We start from the raw sequence: 19999 nt of genomic DNA on the forward strand, positions 1-19999 counted from the left end.
TGTATCACGTACATACGTGTAGCTTCAGTGATGGGACAAATCGAGCCACCTGATTCCTCGGAAACCTTCTCTTTAGGTATCCAATTACACGACGGCCAAGACCTTCGAGCAGAACTTATAGGACCTACTCAATCAAACCAAAGGTATAGGCGAGAGCTGAACTTCCGAAGCTGGTTTTGGACCACAGAGTGCGTCTCGATATCCGACATCAAGAAGGTTTACCTAAGCGCTCATCGTCAAGGAGACAAAAGGTGGAACATAAAATCATTTGGCACTTCTTTTAAGACTGGTCAAGTGGAGTACATGGACCTGACAAGTAATCCACACCTTGAGAAGCGGCTTGGCTTTAGAGGAAAGGAATGCATCAAACTAACATCGGCATGGGAACAAACCGTCAATTGTGAATACGGTAATCCATCGTGTGAATGCGTGAGTTCTGTAGCCGTCTGTACGTTTAACCTTGAAATTGACGAAATTCGAACCTTCACCAGCTATCAGAAATTATCAGTGGATGAACCTACAGGAATAGCTATGCGTGGATCCCAGGGAGTAATCTATTATTTCGATGATCTCGGAAGACCTCAGCCACTACAAACCAATCGAAGTTGTGCAACATTGGACAGCTCCACATGCACTAACCCCCAGTTCGTAGATGGTAAAACGTACCGTATGGGAATAGCCGTCAATGGACAAATTCCTGGACCTACCTTGATTGTCCACGAAGAACAAAGGGTTGTAATTCATGTTCATAACAACCTTACCTCTGAAGGGATTTCAATTCATTGGCATGGGATGCACCAGAGGGGAACACCTTGGATGGATGGTGTGGGACAAGTGACTCAATGTCAGATAGGACCCTCGTCGAGCTTTTCATACGAGTACATTGCACGGCCATCTGGGACATTTTGGTACCACTCTCACAGTGGTGCTCAAAGAACAGATGGCTTCTATGGTGCACTCATAGTCAAAGAAAGCCCCTGTAGAAGGAGACTAATTCGTAACAGACTTCCTCACAAATACCGTAACTTTGAAGATCTTCCAGATCAGCACACCTTAACTCTTCTGGATTGGCAGCATGAGGCATCCTTGGACCTGTTCACACAGGTCCATGCAGACTTAGGCTTCTATCCAGACAAGCCGCTTGGCGAGGTACCAACACCAAATGATACACCGTATCAAGGCACTCGTAGTTTTGACAATGGAGGGGCTGGGCCTGTCCCGTACTTTTCTGGAATCGTAAATGGAAAAGGCAGGCATGTTGATGTTCCATACCGCAAAACAAGACTGAGTATATTCACTGTTGAGCGGGGAAAGATTTATCGCTTTCGGCTAATTGGGGCTCAATCGCTTTTATCTTACAGCTTCTCCATTGATGGTCATAAGCTAACAGTGGTGGGCACTGATGGCTATTGGATTGAGCCCGTGGAAGAGGTTGACTACATCATGATCCATCCCGGAGAAAGATATGACTTTCTGCTCGAAGCAGATGCGACAAATAACAATTACTGGATGCTCGCAGAGACTATGGAAGTTAATCAAACTACTGGGCCACCCTATGAGTCACTGGGACATGTGGCAGAAGCTATTTTGCACTACAAACAGGATGGCGACTCGGATGATCCGGATGATAATGTACCGTCGACAAAATATAAAGAGATAAAAGACAGTTCTCCGGTCAGAGAGTGCACTCAAGAGGAGCCATGCAACGCAGTGAACTGCCCTTTCATGAAATTTCATGATTCCTACAACATAAACTGTATTAATGTACACAACCTCACTTTACTGGAGCCAACTCCAAGTAGGGAGCTTCCAGATCCATACCCTAAATGCCCAAATTGTAGACATTTTCTCAACTTTCATTTCGAGGGGGAAAAACAGACCAGTTCAGTGAATGGACGCAATTTTATTCTTCCCTCTTTCCCACCCCAAACCCAATACGAAGACTTTCAACAACGGGACAATATCTGTAGCCTTGCAGCTGATTGCAATCCATCAACAACCGACTGCTCATGTGTCCACGTGATACAAATTCCATACAACAGAACTATTCAAATGGTGTTTTCATCAATTGGTCCTACCCCCAGTGCTCATCCAATTCATCTCCATGGCCATACATTTCATGTTGTTCACGTTGGATATCCAACATATGACTCCAGCACTGGTTTTATCAGTGAATCCAACAGCGACATAGCCTGCGATGATGTCAACTGCACTAAAGAGGGCTGTAACCCGAAAAGCTGTACCATGCCAAGATGGAATGAACCAAGTACAATGAGGTTTACCATCAACACACATACGATCAGAAAAGACACAGTTATGGTCCCTGCTGGTGGATACGTTGTTATAAATTTCCTATCTGATAACCCTGGCCAGTGGTTTCTTCACTGCCACAAAGAACTGCACCAGCTCGAAGGAATGGCGGTAATTGTTAATGAGGCTATAAATAGGCAACAGACAATGCATCCACCCACTGGCTTGAACAAGTGTGGGGACTTTGACATAAATTATAATCAAACCGTATGGTAAGTGTCAATCACAAAGCTAAGGAATGAACAATTCATTGGTAAAGAATAGGTCTTAGTGTTAGTAGCTATTAGCCTCAACATAACTACTAATTACAAAAGATTCTGTAGCAAAGTATATGCCATAAACCGCACTTCTCTAAATCGCCAGTATCACACAACTAGCAAAAGCTGATGACGTCATGATGGCGGCTGCAAAGAGAACTACATTTTGACAATCAAAGAAAAGAGTTGATTTTCCTTTATTTTTCCCGCACTGCTCTCTCAAAGAATACAGCTCTCATAGCATTTCGTGTTCCTCCAAACTTCCATTTGCGTTTTAGTTAGGTGGTAAGAACATCGAACATTTATTTTCCTTCTTGAACAAAAATCTGACCAATTTCCAGTGCCCAGTAATTAGTAAGTGGTATATTAATTTGGGTTCTCTACGTTTTTGACGTGTATTTGACCACGTACCCTGATTTTGGTGGATTTTTAAGATCCAGCATTAAGTATTTTAGTCTGTATCGCGATCCTCTTATAGTTTTGCTTACGAGAGAGACATTAATATAACGCGGTATTATCGTCTCACTTTTCGGCCTAGTTGAAAATTTGAAATTGACATTGATGACTGTTTAAAAATTTGAAATTGACATCGCGGCACTGCATTGGGTTGCTAACGTAAGCTTCAATAAGTAAGAACTGATTTGGTTTGTAATGATTGGATCGCAATACAAAACTAATTGCGATTTTGAGCCGCCAATAACGCATTATATTGGCGGCGTTGGGAGATAACTTAGTATATTCTCGAATTCGGCCTCGTCGCTTTGCGACTCCGCCCAATTCTTTGCTCACCTTTTGAAATCACCAACCTGATTTTTTCAAATTCAAATTGAGCATTTTATACTAGAGTGAGGCACTTTAGGTGCATAGTAATTGGTACTAGAAAGTAACATTTTTTTAATCTAAGTGCATTTAATTACTTCCTTGAATTTTTGTGGATCTCTTTAAGACCCAGAATTAAATATTTCAGGCTAGAATCGAGTGAGTCAATTCCAATACTCGTTGACTAGTAAGTAGTATTTGTTTGCATTCATCGGTCTTGTTGACGAGTTTCGTCATCTTTTTTCAATCACCTAGTCGATTTATTATGTTGTTATGAATTAAGTATTTTAGACTAGAGACTTTTAAGAAATTTAATAATCAGTTAGTAGTATTTTTTTGTATCTATAGGCCTTGCTGAATAATTTGAACCGTTTTTTGATGGGTGTTTAATTACTTGAGTTTCTGTAGATCTTTTGAAATCTACAACTAAGTATGTTACACAAGAGGTAGTCAACTCGAACACTCAGCAAGTAGTAAGGAGTACTTTTTGTATGTATTGTCTTTGCTGTGTTCTCTAATCACCTACCTAGTTTTTGAGGATAAGATCCATAATAAGGTATTTTAGACTAGATTGAGTCGATTCGAACACTTCGTAACTAGCGAGAAGTGTTTTTCTATTAATATTAATAAAAGCTTTGTATCTACTAACTACACACTTGATTTGTTGTGGATCTTGTAAGATCCATATTCGAGTAGTTTAGACTACAGTGAGTCACTTCGATTAGCAGCATTTGTTTGTTTTGTATCCAAACACTTTGCTGTAGACTTTTCTTCTTCGTTCACGAGTTAATTTACGTATTTCAAATTAACGCGATTTGAAGGTAAAAAGGAAATTAACGCGAGAGAGGGGGTAAATTTCAAAATAAGGGAAATTAACGCGTACGATACATCAAAAAAATGCCAAGAATTTGTTGAGAACAGGAACAAATTTATTTTAACACTGTAAACCTGGAAAATACAAACAAGGATCGTCCACTTATCCCTAAACGTATGGTTCAGGAAAATTCCAACACACCAGTTGGACAAAAAGGGAGAGTTTGGCTTCGTCTAGAATGTCTGAAGTGTGTCCCAGATTTGGGGGAAAAATAATGGTAATTAACATCGCAGAAATTAACGCGCAACTTATTTAATAGGGCGGAAATTAACATTAAGATAAATTAACGCGAATATATTCACGTTAATTTCATAAAGCGTTAATTTCCTATAATAAGGTAATTCATTTAATCAGCACCATGACGTCGTATAATAGACCTTGTCACGGTTTTCGACGCCATCTTGACGAGTAGTCAAACGTGTGAGAAATTACAGTGTTTGTATGAGAATCTAATGTTGAATAATTTCCGTAAAAAGGCTGTTCTGAAAAAAATATCAATTGTAAACTAAAGCTACAAAGCAAAGGATTGTCCTAAAAAATTTGGGGGGCGTACCTGAGCTTAGATTTCTCCGGAGGCTTGCTTTAGATTCTCCATATATTTGTCTGTAATTTTCCCGGGACTTTCTCACAGACAAATGTATAGAAAATTTTAAAATGTGGTTCTAGGTCTTCTAGCGCATCTAACGCCCTCAATTTTTTCAGCAGAATTCTTAGGAGAGAAGCTTTAGTTTACAAATCATATTTTTGTCAGAACAGCCGTTCTACGGAAATCATTCGACATTAGATTCTCATACAAACACTGTAATTTTTCACGCGTTTGCCTACTCGTCAAGATGGCGTCGAAAACCGTGACAAGGTCTATGATGACAATGGGCTGAAGATGTACATATCCAAGAAGGGGGGGGGGGGGGGGGGGGGCGCAAGCTTATTTTCGTGACGCCGTGATCGACCTCTTTTCGAGTCCGTGAATTTTGTTGTACAGAAAACCTGTTCCGTGAATCGTGATTGAAGTGCACTCCATGAAACCTTAACTGCCAAAATCTTCGATTGTTTACACTTACACTAAAGATCAATCGAAGAAAATAAATCGTTAATTTAGCTAAACAACCTTAACTAGCATCTGGCAGAAAAGAAGAAAACCTGTTCCGTGAATCGTGATTGAAGTGCACTCCATGAAACCTTAACTGCCAAAATCTTCGATTGTTTACACTTACACTGAAGATCAATCGAAGAAAATAAATCGTTAATTTAGCTAAACAACCTTAACTAGCATCTGGCAGCTTGGTTTAACTTCACTTTCGAGTCTTTTGATGTATCTTCACACTCTCTGCGCTCAGACCCACCTACAGCTGGCTTCCCTAGGAAATTTATAACAGCGCAGTGTTTTTCATAAGGTTCATAAACTCTAGCACAAAGCACTCTGTTTTACAAAATGGGACTAGAGCGGTTTTCGTTTGAGTGTCGTAAAACCAAAACCAAAGTAATTACTCTGGCCAATCACATAGGACACAGACAATACATTGAACCAATCAAAACTCGAAGTAATTACATGTGGCTGACGCAAAGCGCGGGAAAATGCATGAGAGCGCGTCACAATTGGCTTTGGTTTTACTTCTGATTGGATGAAAAGGTGGCGCGAATCTTTTAAGCCAATCGCATCGTGTAGAAAGTGCAAAACCAATTACTTTTCGACACTCAAATGAAAACCGCTCTAACGTAACGTTTTTAATATTTTGTACGACCTCTATTTTTGAGGAGCCTGGAAACGTAAATGTTTGTTTCGTGACTCGTGAAACGCAAAATTGTTGTTCGTGAACTCGTGATGTGAGCCCCCTTCATCCAAGTTGCGCATATTTGGTTTGATAATCTGGATATTCTTTTGCACACTTAGCTCCGACGTCGACGGCAAGATATATCCTAAGTTTGATACTCTTAGCTGTTTTTACTGACAAAACGATCTAATTTCCCGTGAGAGCGAAAATCGATGCTTTCTGTTTCACGCGCGTCTTGTGACATGCAAATCAGCCAAGAAGTGGTATGTAATGCGCATGTGCATCAGCTGACTGTGTCCGTTTAACGACTTTGTGTCGCCAGTGCGTAGCGCGCGCTTAATGTCCTTTCATCTTAACCTTCCCAAGAGTAATACTCCGGCGCATCTCTGCACATCAAAGGTGTTCTTCTATAAACATTCTTTAAAGATGCTTTGTATTATCTTCCCTTTTCAGTTCTTTTTGTAGCCGCTCTCTTCGTCAAATCCTAGAGCTTTTCTTAGGGCCTGTTTACATGGAGTGGGTGACCCCGGTCTAGTGGGGTTGGTTTCTTTTGTTTTCACGCTCTGGGGGACACAAAACAAAAGAAAACTACCCCAATAGACCGGGGTCCCCCACTCCATGTAAACAGGGTCTTACAAAACAAATAGAGAAGATTTTGTGCAGTGAGTAGGATGTCGTTGAAGAAGTTCGCAGCACTCCGCGGCACATGCGTTCCTTTCAATAGTGTACCCTAATTCATCATATATTCTTGCCTAAGAAAAATAAAAACACGTGTTAATGTGCTACTAAAAGCATGACTGAAATATCTCATTGGCCGTATAATTTGCGTCGGACAGATAATGCGTCTTAATTTGAAAATGGAACGGTCTTAATTTGGATAGACAGTCCGCCTGACTTTATCCATCCGCTCTTCCATCAATTATGACGGATTTTGAAGATGGACTATCCGTCTCAGACGGATAAAAGGGAGTTTAGGAAACAACGACGGCGACGACTACCGGAACACCAATAAAAAAGTGAATTCGCGCTGCCTCAAACTTTATATTATTCCATCTCGTTTAATTTGTCATATGTGGGTAAATTTTTTTTGGGGTCGAATACTGAAGTCCATGAAAAGAAAAAGAACGCTGTGTTCTTGTGTTCCCGTCCTCGACAGAACGCGAAATTAGGCACTCGCACGTTGTAGTCGCGCATTGACGGCCAAGAAATGTACAAAGCGTGATGTACGTGCAAAGTTGTTGTTTTGCTAATCTAACCTATTGCCTTTAAAGGTGATGTTACACGGGACGATTCTCAACGACGATTTTTAGCAAAACAAAGCGTTGCAATGTTGGAGCAATGTTGTACCCATTCGAAACAATGTTGCAACAATGCTACAACTCTGTGTTGCGCTAAAAATCGTCGTTGCGAATCGTTTCGTGTAACATCACCTTAACAACAGCAAACAACAAAAACAAGTTTATTTCAAGTAAAATAATATATATGTAGATTTAGCCAGGGCTAAAAGCGAAGCTCTAGTTAATATCTATGGTTTGCTAAACTTAAAACAAAACTGATATAAAATCGTGTAACGAAGTAGGTCTAATTAGCACAAAACAACTTTGCACGCTTTTTTTGCACTTTTCCATGCCATTGTTTTTCACGACTACAACGTGAAACTCAGAAACTTCCTAGTAACACGTTTTATGGAGGAAATGTTGTATGTGTTCCTGTTCACTATTTTTTTCGCTGCCGCTCATTTTCACCTTGGTGGCAGCTAGCATTTCCCCTGTTTCTCACCGCCGCTATAAATTTTTATGTTTTTCTTCCAACGAAATTGGTCTCCTTTGGTTTTTAACTCTCGCGGGGGTGCGTGAAATGCAAAATTTCATCCCGGCTTATATGAAGGGGTGGACGTACGTGCGGAATTAACCCGTACCAACAGGGGTCTTTTTTTGTATGAGCATGCGCACTAAGTGACGACGCGACCAGTGACGACGACCGTGGTGCATAGGCTTGCTTGAGATTCAAATGGTAGCAGGAACTTAGGAAAGACCTTCGTTGTACAAAATAAGTAAAGGTCTGGTGATTTAAAGTGGAGACTGAAGCGCTGAAAGAGGTGAAAGAGAAAGTTTCTCAAGGATGTCTTACACGAACACGGCTGCTTGTTGTTGTTTGGCGCTCGACCCGTGTCTTGATAGTTCCCTTTCAAGAACAGCAAAGTTTGGCATAGAGTGCATTGCTGATGGGTAGCTATTGAGCAAAATGTTCTTTATTTAGCGTTTGTCAATAAATCGGATGTAAATTAGTTTCTCGATGCCGTAGAGGATTTCTGTCAATAATTTCTGGAAAGCTGATTAAGCTATATTTCGGGAGTGGATTAATAACGATCAGCAGGCGACTACCACGTCGTAATCAGTTGGAATAGAAAGTTGTTCCCTTAGTATTTTAGCGATACAAAGTTTGTTTATCGGAGAAAAGTAGAACTTCTTGTTTTTGCGTCGACTAACATTGTAAGGCATCTTTTAAAGGAATTTGCTGTTAGCCAGAACTTGAGTGCTCTCTTAAGTTTTAACCTTTGGTCGGCATCACATGTTTACTGTGCTTCTTGGGAAACCTAATCGTTTGTTTCATCAAAATTGTTCACAAAATTCGACTTTTTCGGTCCTATTGAATGCAGTTTTGACTGTGTCTCGTTAGTATCATTCAATTTTTTTATTGTTCGAGACATACAGAGTGACTTCCACAAACATCTCACCAGGTGACTAATCTAAGTCTCGTGTGCCCTTAATTTTGTAGCTTTAAAGTGCTGCGAAAATTGTAGAACATTTATTAATTCACTTCCAACCCACTCGATGAAATTTGCTGTGTTTTTTTTAATATTTGTGTTCCTTTCCCATTTCAAAACCAAAACAATTGAAAGTGTTTACTAACATCAACAAACGTTTCGACACTTTGTTTAGACTTTGATGAGGTCAGCGCAATCCTAGAAGCACTACATACACGCGCGCTGTTGTCCAGGTCAAGTCGGGAGATGAAATTTGATGGTAGCTCGTGGTATGTTAAAGCCGGTCTACTCCGCTTTTGTTAAGACCATGTTAGAGGTTTTGTTTTGCAAACTACACATTTTGTTAAATCACGAGCACATTCCCCAAGACCAACGAGCAAAATAATCGCGATGATAGCTTTGAGACGCGCCATTTTGATGAAGGCAGACCCTGTGGTGAGCCTCCATGTAAATCGAGTGTTCAGCGGTCGCGCATGCTCATGCAAAAAAGACCACTGTTCCCCGTACGGACGATTTTCTCAGAACCAAAATTTCTTGGATGCATAGATTACCAAATTTCCTTACTCATGGTGCTCCGCTGCGTGCGCAACAAAGCTTGTGCCCGCAATTAGCGAGGGCTATTCGAGGCGGGCACAAGAGGAAAAAAGAAAATTCTATAATAAATAAATAAATAAGCAATCTAGTTTGCCGTGAGGTTTATAGCCAGAGTGAGACGGAAGACAGACTGTAGTTAAAAACCAGACGTAAACGAAGTCAGGATTTTGAGAATTGCACTCTAATATCAGAAATTCTAATATAATCGTCTTCTTTTTCCAGAATTTCAAAGAGTTTTCCCTTAAGTTCGCTTTTTAATTTTGCTGCTCCGATAGCCCTCGTTGTCGTTGTTGCTTAAACACCCTAATCCTTCTCTAGTGTGAAAACGGCCATTAACGTGAAGTGAAGTCATTTAACAAACAAGCGCAGGTAACTTGCTTTCAACTTGAAAGACAGCTATGAAATTTATGGCACCTGATAGTACAAGACGTCTCTTGTTTTGTGGACTGCACCCAACTTTCTAAATCCTTTCACAATTCTGTCCAAGGCAGGAAGAGCAGATCGTAGATCTGGAAAAAATCAAGACAAGTAAGACTTACGTAACCAAAAGTGTCAAAGGTGAACGCGCTTTGATGATATTTTCGGTGATTTGAGTAGGAAAGAACCTTGGGAACGAGGTGGAATCTTGTGTCCATTCTCAGCACCGAACACAAGGTTCGGCAATCAACATAACGGCTAATAGACCGGCCTTCCAGTAGCCTGAGAAAAAAGCAGACATTTGGCGACGCTACCACTGGTTTCCCCCCCAAGTGACGTCTGAGAAACGAGGGCAGAAACTGATTCCATAATGATGACGCGTCAATACCCAGATCTGGGTAGTGCTTCTGATTGGTTGAATCAAATTTCCCACGCGGCACGACCAATCAGAAGCACTACCCAGATCTGGGTAGTGACGCGACATCAGTATGGAATTTCTGCGATTGTTTCTAAGACGTCATTTGGCGGAGAAACGAGTGACAACGTCTCCAAATGTCGGCTGTTTTCTCAGATTAGCCCTCCATGTTTTTTTTTTTGTCTGTTTGTTTTTCAACTTTTGACATGGACAAGCTAGGGAAAATTTGTCAAATAAAATCCGCTATAAAGAGCGTCTTTAAATCCGAGCATAACTGCCAAGTTTGAAAAGGATTTGTTGAATACTAACGAAAAGATAGCTCCTCAAAGTCGCGATATTTTACAGACGTTTGTATAATGGAGGCGCAGAAGAAACGTCGGTAAATTTTAGCAACATTGCGGAGCTATGTAAAAATCTTCGCTCGCTTAAGACGTATCACTTTTAAACTTGAAAATTGCACTAATTTTAAGGCGCTTTTTCCAATGGTGTCGACAGATTTTCCCTAACTTGTCCATGTCAAAAGTTAAAAAAAAAACGTGTAAGGGACTATTAATGAAAGTAACTTAAAATTTAGCTTAATAAAATTAAAGTAAACTTAAGATGAAAACTGCAAAGAGGCCAATGTGTACCCTACTGGGCCAAGTTGTTCAAAGCTGGGTTAGTCATTTTGGAAGAAGTGATAGAGACTGGGTAGGAACCGCATCGAATTGCACTATGGAAATTATTTTTGGATGGTTCTGACCCTATTTCCAGCGCAACCCGGAAATAGCCAACAGCAAGAGCGACAGCGTCACCTCAAACAGATTGCTATTGCAAATAACACGAATTACCATTGTCCCTTCTGGTTTTATCCTCTTGTTGCGATGAAGCAGTCAGCTGACACTTGACTAATAAAAAGCGAGCACAGCACTGGACATAGTACGAACCTGAAAAAAGTAGAAAATAGCGGCCAAAAATCAGTAACATAATCCAAGCACACTAGCACACGGGCAAATCTCTTGCATTCATGCTTTTGAGTGATTGACATCATTAAGAAAGACCTCATGCTAAAACAATCACATAATATTTGTGTCCGAAGGGCACAGTGCTAAAGGCGTCTCTCTTTGAACTTTTCTCGGTTCTCGACACCACTTTAGTGGTTCCAGCAGAATTTTTTTTAAGGGCTTTCTCTCGGCTGGGGACTGGTATTCATGTTGAACCTGGCTAAGTCACGTGAGTGATCTGTGAGTGATTAGGCAGTTTAAGCAGCGACGTTTTTGAGCGACGCACCTCAACCGGAAGTGGACTTTTTTGCACTCTTGAGCGGTGATTTTGAACAAACTTTTAGGCAAATCGTCTCAATAAGAGCAAAGGCACTTAGCCATACAAATTTGGTGGCGTCAAGACATTATAAAAGAGAAAACAAGCTCACTTCCGGTTGACGTTCGTAGCTCAAAAACGTTGCTGCTTAAGCCCCCTATTATCCAGTGAAAGCACTTCCCCACTGACCTTCCCTGTCAATCGTTCCTCTAATTCGCAATTACAACTAACTTAAAACTTGCCTAATCCCTAGACCTCATTATTCCGCGCGGCCAAAGCGTTTCGGGTCACAAGCGAAAAACTCACCATGTGACAGTATCTGCACCATGGTTTTCTTCACCAAGACGGCGGCTTTTGTAGGTAACCCTAAAGAAAGCTTAAAAACAACATTATTCTCGTTTTTAAAATGCAACTGAAATACGAATAATGATAATAAGTGAACAAGGCGAACTGGTTTCACAAAACACCATCTTTTGTCCCTTTTTTTTGACGAACAAACCCTGAAAATAAACAGAAGCGATAGGTTCCTCCTGTTTTGTTTTACTGTTGTTTTAATTCACCCCTCCTTAATCCAGCTTCAAAAAGGGCGAACATCGAACAGGATAATTAGGGCTAGTTTACTTTCTTCTCCAGAAAATAACTTTAACAAAAAAAAAATGCGATAGACTGGCACCTCATTGAAAAATTTACCATATCAATTTTCCGTTTAGACACGATTATAGGATGAATTTACAGTTTTCACTTTTCTTCTATACGGTATTCTACAATACTGACAATAGCCGTGGTTTTTCACTGTAAATTCTGACAGCATTTCCCTCGCGGTGTTTTAACACGAAGAGGTAAAAGCAGTCACAATGTCACACTAAAGTTTGTATCCCGCGCTACTTGTCGCGTGCAGTGCGTATTGACAAGGAAAATTTGATAGCTACTCTTCTGATTGGCTGTTTTATCGTGGGATTCAGAAACACGAGACAAATATCTCGGGGTAGCCGTCATGGCTTTTTGACGATTCTTTGGTTAATCCCGCCAATAGTAGGTTTATCTCGGAAAGAATTGGTCACATAGTTGTATTTAGTCTCAGGTAAAAGTGTCACGGTCGCTTCCTATGAGCTTTTTGACGTCTAATGAAAAGTTAATAGGGAGTAGGGACCTTACGATCGGACAAAGGCGACGCCAATGAAAACTAGACTGCGTATCCATTCAAACTTTTTCGCGGTTATCCCAAGTCGCCGAGCTATTCAAAAGGAGGGGAATCGGATAATTTTTTACTGTGGAATCCAAAATCCTGGACTCTGGAATCCGAAATACAGCTTAAGGAATCCGGAATCTCACAAACGATTGGAATCCGTAATTGAAGTTCCATTGACTCGGATGCACTAGCTGGAATCCGAATCCACGGCGTGGAATCAGCATCCAAGACTGTCTTGGATTCCCTTACGGGGGGAGGGGGGGGGGGGGGGGGGTGAAAATTTGGTCATTTCGCTTCGTAGGTGTGCAGGAAGGCAAAGAAATTTTACAAAAAAGTGTGCTGCACGTGCATAGTTGTTGTTTTGCTTATTAAACCTACATCCTTTTTGACGTTACTGTTGCCGTCGCCGTCGTAGTTTCGGTCCCTGATCTCGGAATGACCTGTTCACATATACAGTAGTATTTTGTCTAAAGTATTAAACAATTCTTTTAAGAGTTGGTTACTTTGAGTGTTAAAAGACTCAAAGTAGCCACAGCTCAGAAAAATACCTGAATTTGTGCGATATAAAGTGTAGCTAGGGCAGCAGAATTGTCCAGAAAGTGTGACCGCGAGATGGTTAAACAGTTCAAGGCGTACGGAAGCGCTGCCACGGGATCTTCTAGTAATATGAACAGCTGCGCGAGAGCTGCGAGAATTCTGTTGATACGAAAGAGAGAAGCTTTAGATATTATAAACTTAATAAACTTGATCATACTTTAACGCACGGCGGGCGTGACCAAATCGAGTTACACATCTGGATTTCAAAAAAAGTCAGAACTGAGATAAGTTGAGCCTTTGCCGGCGTTCTAATGCTTCCTTTCCTAATTTACGCCTAAATCAGTTTTTCTTTTCAACCAGATACATTAGTGAGTATCATTAACTCAGAAGAAAGCCTGGTACAATGATCAAGTAACCGAGAAGTATATTTAAAATCTACCTCTCTACTCCGGAGGGTTCCCACTGCTACCGTAAACTGCCGCTTGTAAGATCACTCACCCCACCCCATATGCCCATTTACGGCGGGGAGAGAGAAAAAAATTTCTCTCTCCCCGCCGCGTGTCACCTTTTCTCGCGTGGGGTGATTTTCACGCGCGCGCGCGTTTCGCTCGCCCTACTATCCCTGAGGAAAAATGGGGGACTACTCGTAGTCTAATAAAAAAAATACTTGTAACTCCACTGATGAAGGGCCAGACCCGAAACGTTTCCCACACGACGGCACTTTTGTTCATTATTTTTTGTTGAACATTCCCTTACTAACAAAAAAATACATCCGATCATAAACGCGTCCCCCCCCACCCCCCCACCCACATCTCTATCATGTATTAAAATGAATTCGATATATTCCAACATTTCGAGGGTTAATTAAAAATCAGTTAATACAAATCGTATTTTGATCAGCAACGCTATAGCTCTGTTCGAAGTGCTTTTTCTTTCTGTTATAAGCCCTCTTTAAACCTCTTATGAATATGTATAAGTACAGGCTTAAAAGTGGCAGTTTACTTCATTCCAAAAATGAAATTAAAAGATAAAAAATACCCAGCATGCGATGGAAGATGGGAAGAGAAAAAAAGGCATCCTCCTTCCTCACGCTCGCATTTTTTCTCTCCCCAATCCCCGGCCTCCACACGACACAAAAGGGTCTGTACAGAGGGCAGAGTTCTTCCCTAACAAGTTATCCCGGCATCTTGTTTCATGCTTCGTCCAGTTTCGATCTCTGTTTTAAAATACGCGGAGCAAGGCTGCGTGTCAAAGATGAAATAACTGAAGATAATTAACCCATTACCTGGTTTGATACTCAGCAGCCGATTTCTTGCCATCATTTATGAACACTCGGTCTCTGGATTAGATACAAGGATACGAAAAACAAGAAAACAAATGAGATCGATAATCAGTCAGCTCTCCTTAATGCGGACTCGAAAGAGAGAGAACTCAATGTTCTTTACAACATCTTTTATTTAAACACGGTGGGTTTTAAAGCTAATATAGCTTATGGGGCCGTGTAAAAAATGTTAATAAAATATAATAATTAAAATTGAATGTAGTCAATAAAAGCTGAAATATGTACGATAAAAGATATGAATAGAATCAATAAAAGACGAAATCACTGTCAATTTGGGGAGGACTCATTTGCGGTGACTCTTCATTAAAGTTCAAGTTTCTGAGGGCGTGAGATTTTTTTGCCCTTTTGGCATAGTCCCTGGCGCTGACAGCGGATGGTTCTAAAAGATTCCAAACAATGGATCCTCTGTAAGAAATAGAGTTTTTTAGAAAGAGATCGAGATTGTATGGGAATGAGAGAACTGCCAGCGGTCTGAAAACAACGTGCACAGGGGGGGGGGGGGGGGGGGGTAGATAGATGTACTTGGATTCTGCGAGGGAAATATTGCATGAAATTCCAGTACCTGGAGCTGTCAAGCAGTTTCTGCAAAAGAGCGAACGCAGCAGTGTAATCTCCTGTATGAAGCATGTTTAAAGCTAACCTAAACAGAAACAATGTTGTAAAAAGATAGAAAATTAGTCTGTCACCCTAGAATATCTCAATTTTAGAGACCAAATATATTCACAATGAAAACTCAAACAAATGGCTTAAGTTGTTCATCAGCCCGTAAATAACGTAGCCTGCGAGAAAGCTTTCCATATCGATATCATGAGAAGACCCGCGCGAACGCCACGCGATAGCAGGTCCGAGAACGAGGGGCTTCACCACTCGTTCACGCGATCTCGCGCGGGTCGCTTCTCACGCCACTTTAATACTGCCGTCTCTCAACGTATCCCGCCGTCCCCAGTGGCTTGGAGTGATGAGATGCGGATGAATTCGCAGGACAGTTGTCAGTAAAAACATGGCATTATCATTACGCGATTGTCTTGAAAGTTAAGAAATTGAATTGGTTCATATATGATGAACTTTACAAATTCATATCCATTTCATAACAATCATTTTGGTGAACGAAATAATCCTCAATAAGGCCGAAAAAAGGTTGTTTACCACTTACAAAAAGTTTCCGGAAAATCCGGTTGGAATAATCCAAACGGAAAATTCGTGCTCCATTTCTTCAAATCCATATTTGATAACAGTTTCAGGCCTTCAAGGCGGTTTTTCGGTAAATGGAACTCATTTGTGCAAATGGTAAACGCGATTCCGGGAAGAAATTACCAGTCCTGAATTTTGCTTACCATTTGTTCAAACTGCGACCCGACCGGTTTGTCCAAGTAAATGGCAAACAACCAAAGGAACTGTACAGTCACTATTTCGACATAAACTGTTAACCTGTACTCTGCTTCCGGTTCATCCACCGCTGCTAACCGCTCCACGCATTTCTTTGCTTCATCCATTTTCCCTTGCAGTAACGCCCTGCTGTGATCAATCATGCCCTCTGTTGCCATCCACAGCTACAACGAACACCGGAGAAGAGGTGTTTTATCAAAATGTAAAGCACGACAGGTAGCCAAAGCCAAGTAATATGATGTATGTTATAAGAGCATGTACGTTACCCACCTTAGACAGCTTGGAGGGTTCGGGAAACTTTGTTTTGCAAAATGTTAGGATGTCTGAAGCCTCTTGGAACATACCCTAGAGAAAAAGGAATAAGCACTGTGAAAAACGAACGGAGAAAAACTGCTAGGCATTTCGCTGGCGATGGCAAAAAATATCTTAGTTCTTAATCCGTATTATGGCGGTCTATACGGGGAGGCTAAGCCCGAAAAGGACCTTTTTATGCTTCAGGTGAATGAAACAAAGGGTAGGGATTTCACTAGTTGAAGTATAGGCTTATTCCATACTTTCTTGAGCAAGGTCAAAGTAACTGAAATATACATACCGTAAATCCTCTATTAAGCCCCCCCGTTATTTATTTCAAGCCCATCTGGGAGGGGGGGGGAGCTTAATAGAGACGAGGGGCTTATTTGAGAAGGGAGGCTTATTTAATGAAGAAAAGACGATGGTATCAGTTCTCCATAAAGAACTCGAATACAAAGTGAAAAAGCTAAAGTACAGGAAGGTTGGAGGTCATGCAGCCGAGGATCAGAATCAAATCTGAACTTCCAGTCTCTCATTTATTAGTAAAGAATAATTAAGGGAGGGGGGGGGGGGGGGGCTTATTAACTTTCTTCCCCTGAAAACGGAGGATTTATTAGAGGGAGGGGGCTTATTTGAGAGGGGGGCTTAATAGAGGATTTACGTACGGTACATGATAAAAAAGGAAACGATTAAAATGCCCAAAATGGAAAGGCACGATCCTTGGAAGGACTTCATTTTTTTTGAAATAATACTGACTGATTTTTCAAGTTTCTTACTTTATTTGAATGCTGCTCGGCCAGACTGCAAAGCGACAGACAGTTAGCTTCAGCACTTTGTACCCTGGTAGCACCATTAACTGCAGGTGCAGTCCCCTGACTTGATAATGAACTATTCAGTTGTAATGGAAGCTGGGTAAATATGCCTGCAATACAACTGGAAAGAAAAGTGATGGTAACTTTAACTAATCAGGACTGCCCCTGACTTGTCCCAAGTCATCTCTTATCTATTTAGATGCGGGAATCGCACACGAGGGATGGAATACACGTCTTCTTTCTTTATTTCTAAATGCCGCCTAAAATTTAAATTGCCCGTGGGGGGAAATCTCTATTCCTCATAAGCTCGGCTTCTCGGAGATTTCCCCGCCACAGTCACCCCTTCCAAGTTGTATGCTCATTTTAAATTTAATATTAATTAACCTATTTATTATCTTTTTTATCCTCCTTGTAATTTATTCTGTGTGGCAAAATAATAAAATAAAATAAATAAATAATTAATGTAAGAAGCAAGACTAGGCCAAAGAGAGCAAAAAGGGAAGGAAGGAGTCATGGATGAGAGGACAACAGATGTGCCCTCTTTACAATATATAATATATTAACATGTGAAAAGTAAGCTTGGAAATCAGCATACAAAGGCGCCACTGGCAGCCGCTCTCAGTTCATTTATGAGCTTACTGTACCCACCCAAACCATGATGTGAAGGGGTGATGAGTCCCCTTGACTGCGCTTCTCTTGTGAATATTAATAGGCCGACTGAGAGACAACGGGAGACAAGTCAGAAAATGCTCTATTTTCACAATGCACACCGGTCAGAACAGGATAACGTGAAGCAAATGTGAAGCACAAAATGTGAAGGGTGCCACCTATAGTTCACGCATCTACATCTGCCTAATTTATTTGCAAAATCCTATAAGGACATCTAGCAAATTCCAGTGCAGGGTGTAAGAATAGAATGAATAAATAAATACCGTATTTATTCGATTAACCGCCCTGGGCGCTTATTAAATTTTTGGACCTTGAGAGTGGGCGCTTATTAGATTTCACCATTTTAAGCAAGTGAAGTATGTTTATTTTGCAACAAAACAATAAATGCTAATAACAAAACGCGAAGAAGTAACAACGCAAGGTTTCTGTAAAATACTCTGAAGAAAACTCCGTCCTCGGGGAAGTCTCTTATTAGAATTTATTCACTCAAGTGGGTGGGTTGGGGGTGAGCGCTTATTTGAGTTTGATTGGGAGGAGGAGGAGGTGGGCGCTTATTCGAGGCTGGGCGCTTATTAACTTTTTGGGCCTTTAGGATGGGCGCTTATTCGAGGTGGGCGCTAATTCGAGGTTGGGTGCTTATTCGAATAAATACGGTATGTGCAAATAAGGTAAAAAATAATTAATAATAATAACAATAATAACGCATCCATCAAATAAAATAATACGTAAAAAAAGGGCTGTTAACAGTCTAACTAGCACATGAAAGCAATCTCCCGTCGATTTTTGCATTTCCACACATTGTGACTGGCTAAAAAATCTTGCAACTTGTTTTCAAACAATCACAAGTAAAACTGAAACCAGTAATTAATATGACTATATATTTTAATATTAAAAATAATTAATATAATTATTATATCTTGCTTACAAGTATTTTCCACACTTGGTGCTCTTGCATGCATGTGCCTAGAGATCTGATCAGTTCATCTGATTGTCAACTCGTATTGCTATTAGCTTGAATGGTGACTTTGCTCTTAGTGGTTTCAAGGTACTCCCAGTACTCCAGCCTAGCAATGCGTCTTTCATTGAAGGCTTAAAACATCTTGTTCTTGTACAGAAAGTAAGAGACTAAATTGTACTAAAACATCACTCACTCTTTGCCGTAGATTTGCCATGTTGCTGCTTGTTGTACATGAGTTGCTGCCATTAGATCGGAAAGAGAATTCTGAGAGTTGATGATGGTGATTTGAGAAAGGTTTTGTAAAACCCTACAAAGAGACAAAAAGTCACAGTGGGCACTTATTCAAGTTTACTCACATTGTGGTACCGGAGATAGATGCTGCAGTTTAGTACCCAAAACAACAGTTGAATAACAAGTAGTCAACTTCCGTTATTGTGGACCCTTTGGGACTTCAAATTAGTGTTTGTAATGATGATAGTCCATAATAGCACGATTTTATCACCCATTTTATTTCAGTCAAACCTCTGTGGCTGCCATCTGCATTTTTGGCGTATCTATTATAGCTACATGCCTACAAGGCAAGCATTTCAAGACTGTACGACAAATTTGGACTTACATCCAATCAGAGTTGACTTAGGGCAGAAACGAAAACAAGACATAAGAATATGTACACTGAATTTGACTAAGAAAGCCAGGGCGAAGGGAGAAATTTTGAGGACGCATGAGCACATGAGGGGGAAAAGGGCCAGGATACTTCCTGTTTCTCTCCTCCTTCTCTCCCCATTTCATGTTCCCCTGGTGCACTCTTAGCCCGCAAAAACAGCCGCTTCTCCTCGCTATTCGCCGCTGGGGACATTTCGCCCGGAGAAACGTCTGCGACTCGGTGACAGAAATTCCATACTGATGACGTAAATCAATGTTTAAATAACAAATCCAGTAGTCATGAGGTTGCAAATACATATTTGTTCAATAGTCCAGTTTCGAGTTCGCTATGACCGCTGAATTAAAGAAGTGAAGACACATTTTTTACAGGCTTAGCCTCCATCTGAAGTAAATATATTCACAAATTCCAACGAGAAAAGACCTGTTTATTGTTCTGTCTATTGTATATATTCAAATTTCAAACACTTACTTGCCGGAACTTCTGAATATGTTACTTTAAGTCGAGGCTAACCCTGTATGAATGTGTCGTTAATGTTTGTATTCAGCGGTAATTTTTAATTCGAAACTGGTCTATTTTACGTTTTGGTAAAGTGTAGTGATGATCTGCGAGCAAGCTCCAGCAAAACTC

General features: G+C 40.7%; 2 protein-coding genes across 2 annotated transcripts in view; one reads left to right on the plus strand and one right to left on the minus strand.

The window, feature by feature from the left end:
* The window catches only part of LOC140936836 (uncharacterized), an 11467-nt gene extending 7442 nt beyond the window's left edge, over positions 1-4025 (plus strand). Inside the window, exon 9 of the mRNA XM_073386334.1 lies at positions 1-4025. This exon is cut by the window's left edge and continues 413 nt beyond it. Coding sequence (XP_073242435.1) covers positions 1-2526 — 2526 coding nt within the window. The 3' untranslated portion in view covers positions 2527-4025.
* Positions 4026-6664: 2639 nt separating this feature from the next.
* Positions 6665-19999, minus strand: part of LOC140937336 (anaphase-promoting complex subunit 5-like) — a 36812-nt gene continuing 23477 nt past the window's right edge. The window contains exons 11-21 of the mRNA XM_073386888.1: positions 18902-19015; positions 17046-17202; positions 16249-16323; positions 16021-16142; positions 15155-15232; positions 14536-14589; positions 13262-13409; positions 11831-11900; positions 11056-11163; positions 9808-9902; positions 6665-6784 (exon numbers count right to left, since the gene is read on the minus strand). Coding sequence (XP_073242989.1) covers positions 6665-6784; positions 9808-9902; positions 11056-11163; positions 11831-11900; positions 13262-13409; positions 14536-14589; positions 15155-15232; positions 16021-16142; positions 16249-16323; positions 17046-17202; positions 18902-19015 — 1141 coding nt within the window. The remainder of the gene's footprint in view (positions 6785-9807; positions 9903-11055; positions 11164-11830; positions 11901-13261; positions 13410-14535; positions 14590-15154; positions 15233-16020; positions 16143-16248; positions 16324-17045; positions 17203-18901; positions 19016-19999) is intronic.

This window comes from Porites lutea, chromosome 5 (assembly GCF_958299795.1).
Source record: "Porites lutea chromosome 5, jaPorLute2.1, whole genome shotgun sequence".
NCBI classification, from domain to species: Eukaryota; Metazoa; Cnidaria; class Anthozoa; order Scleractinia; family Poritidae; genus Porites; species Porites lutea.